The sequence below is a fragment of the Bufo gargarizans genome, chromosome 5, assembly GCF_014858855.1.
Source record: "Bufo gargarizans isolate SCDJY-AF-19 chromosome 5, ASM1485885v1, whole genome shotgun sequence".
NCBI classification, from domain to species: Eukaryota; Metazoa; Chordata; class Amphibia; order Anura; family Bufonidae; genus Bufo; species Bufo gargarizans.
The window spans coordinates 248,044,983-248,047,922 of record NC_058084.1 but is presented as its reverse complement, the minus strand read 5'-3'; the positions used below and the strand labels follow the sequence as shown (position 1 = coordinate 248,047,922).

General features: G+C 45.2%; 1 protein-coding gene across 1 annotated transcript; it reads right to left on the bottom strand.

Moving 5' to 3' along the window:
- Positions 1 to 727: 727 nt before the first annotated feature.
- Positions 728 to 1,369, bottom strand: LOC122938876 (cilia- and flagella-associated protein 251-like; the record flags this gene model as incomplete). The annotated part of the gene is made up of 2 exons (XM_044294732.1): positions 728 to 1,206; positions 1,270 to 1,369. Coding segments are annotated over 2 exons (579 nt in total), but the record flags the coding sequence as incomplete, so codon positions are not given.
- Between the last annotated feature and the right edge of the window lie 1,571 nt (positions 1,370 to 2,940).

Genomic DNA, 2,940 nt, shown 5'->3' with positions numbered 1-2,940 from the left:
GCATCTCCTGGCAATAAAGAATTTGGCATTGTTTCAGTGTCTCAGAACCATTAATCCATCCCTGAAGGAGTTCTCTATGCCAAGGGGTATACCCTCTCACTGGGGGAAATAGAGGAGCATCATTAAGGTGACACTTTCTCACTTAATGTCAGAAGATCTTGTCTCTAGGTACTCTGCGTCCCTAACCTGTTCCCTTTACCTTTTATCCCTACTTTTTCCCTGACGAACTTCCCGTTATTACTAGTCACTTTGCTATGAAATCATAAACATTTGAAACATCATACAAGGTCATAACTGCTATCTGACACTATTTGATCCTGAAGGAAGACATATACTAGACTTTCTACAAATGGGCTTATAATGAGTTATTTGATCCCCCACCCCTCCTGGTTTACCACTGTTAGTCACACAATGCCTAATATTGGCGATTTTCTATGTTATGCATAATGTTATGTGTTTGTACACCACAGGTCAAGAACTAACTCTGATTCTGAGGATTTCTCCTCTCCCTCCCGCCCCCCTTTTTCTGCTCTTGTTCATTTACTAATCTCTTCGATAGTCTCTGGACACACTCATGTATCTTCCACTTTTCCCTTCTAATCTAGAATCCCTTCTTCCTTCTTGCTCCTTTCTCTCTTCCTCTTTCTTCCTCTTCCTCCTCTTTCTTCCTCTTCTTCCTCCTCCTCCTCCTCTTTCTTCCTCCTCCTCCTCCTCTTTCTTCCTCTTCCTCCTCCTCCTCTTCTTCCTCTTCCTCCTCCTCTTCTTCCTCTTCCTCCTCCTTTTCCTCTTTCTCCTCCTTCTCCTCTTCCTCTTTCTCCTCCTCCTCTTCTTCCTCCTCCTCCTCCTCTTCTTTCTCTTCCTCCTCCTCTTCTTCCTCCTCCTCCTCCTCCTCCTTCTTCCTCCTCCTCCTCCTTCTTCCTCTTCTTCCTCTTCCTCCTCTTCTTTCTTCCTCCTCCTTCTTCCTCCTCCTCCTTCTTCTTCCTCCTTCTTCCTCCTCCTCCTTCTTCTTCCTCCTTCTTCCTCCTCCTCCTCTTTCTTCCTCTTCCTCTTCCTCCTCTTCTTCCTCTTCCTCCTCCTCTTCTTCCTCTTCCTCCTCCTTTTCCTCTTTCTCCTCCTTCTCCTCTTCCTCTTTCTCCTCCTCCTCTTCTTCCTCCTCCTCCTCCTCTTCTTTCTCTTCCTCCTCCTCTTCTTCCTCCTCCTCCTCCTTCTTCTTCCTCCTCCTCCTCCTTCTTCCTCTTCTTCCTCTTCCTCCTCTTCTTCTTCCTCCTCCTTCTTCCTCCTCCTCTTCTTCCTCCTTCTTCTTCCTCCTCCTTCTTCCTCCTCTCTCCTCCTCTTCTTCCTCCTCTTCTTCTTCTCCTTCTTCCTCCTCTTCTTCCTCCTCCTCCTTCTTCTTCCTCCTTCTTCTCCTTCTTCTTCCTTCTTCCTCCTTCTTCTTCCTCCTCCTCCTCCTTCTCTTCCTTCTCCTTCTTCTTCCTCCTCCTCCTTCTTCTTCTTCCTCCTCCTCCTTCTTCCTCCTCCTCCTTCTTCTTCCTCCTCATTCTTCCTCCTCCTCCTCATTCTTCCTCCTCCTCCTCCTCATTCTTCCTCCTCCTCCTTCTTCCTCCTCCTCCTTCTTCCTCCTTCCTCCTCCTCCTTCTTCCTCCTTCCTCCTCCTCCTCCTCCTTCCCTGACACCCAGTGGGTTGTCCTAGTCCACTTTACTTACTGCTGTCTGTCTACACATCCCCTCTTGAGACCTTATTTCCCTAATTCACCACCCTTCCTGATTCTCTATTCCTTGATTTGGATGTAAAAGGACTTCGTTGATATGGGTGAGACTAAATGTGAGTCTTTTAATGTACGAGGTTTAAATACCCCCAATAAGAGACATCATGTGATCAACATTCTTAGGAAGCTTAAGACTTCTATCATATTCCTACAGGAAACTCATTTTAAGCAAAACAAAATTCCCAAAATGCCCACTAGATATTTTGCCAACTGGTATCATGTATCCAAAGGAGTTTCCATTGGTGTTCATCAGTCCTTACCGCTCAAAATAGAGAAGCAATATGCTGATCCAGAGGGCAGAATGTTTTTTTAAGAGGCCAAATTTACACGACTAAACTTACTTTAGCAAATATATATGCCCCCAATCGTGCACAGATTCCATGGTTATTGGAGGCTTTAGACAAACTCAAACTATTTGCGGATGGTCCGGTAATTCTGGGTGGAGACCTAAATATCACCTTAAACCCTTTACTTGACTCATCAACCTCTAAATCCAGTACTTCTTAGCGATCCTTAGCTAAATTACAATCCAAACTCTCAGATCTCTCTCTTATAGATGCCTGGAGACTGCTGAACCCCACCGCTCGGGACTATTCTTATTTCTCCACAGTGCACAACTCACACCAAAGACTGGACTATCTACTGGCCCACAAATCTTTGCTACCTCATCTAACGACCGCAGGCATTTCTATTCTCTCTTTATCGGACCATGCTCCAATTCACCTTTTCCTCTCCCTAACTGATGCTCCACCCACAATGTGGAGATGGAGTCTAAATGAGCAAATTTTAGAAAACCCCAAAGCCCTCTCTGATATACAAACACAAAATCCACCTTCTTTGAGCTGAATAAAAACTCTGCCTCTTGTCCAATAATTTGGGAATCAAGCAGAGGTCTATTCATCTCATGGGGGTCTAAACTAAAAAAGGACAGGCAAAAAGAAATAGACCTGATCCTATCCAGGATTGCACTCTTAGAAAAGGAACATAAAAACTCTAGATTGATAGAAACGCAAACAGGATTGCGATCCCTAAGAGAAAACGTTCCCCCTGTTCTTCTTCTCTTCGAGCGGGCACTCACGTGACATCCACGGACACATCGTCATCATCAACCACTTCATTTGTATCTGACAACTCAGAAAAGGAAGCAGCAGCGGGTACAACATCATCACACCGT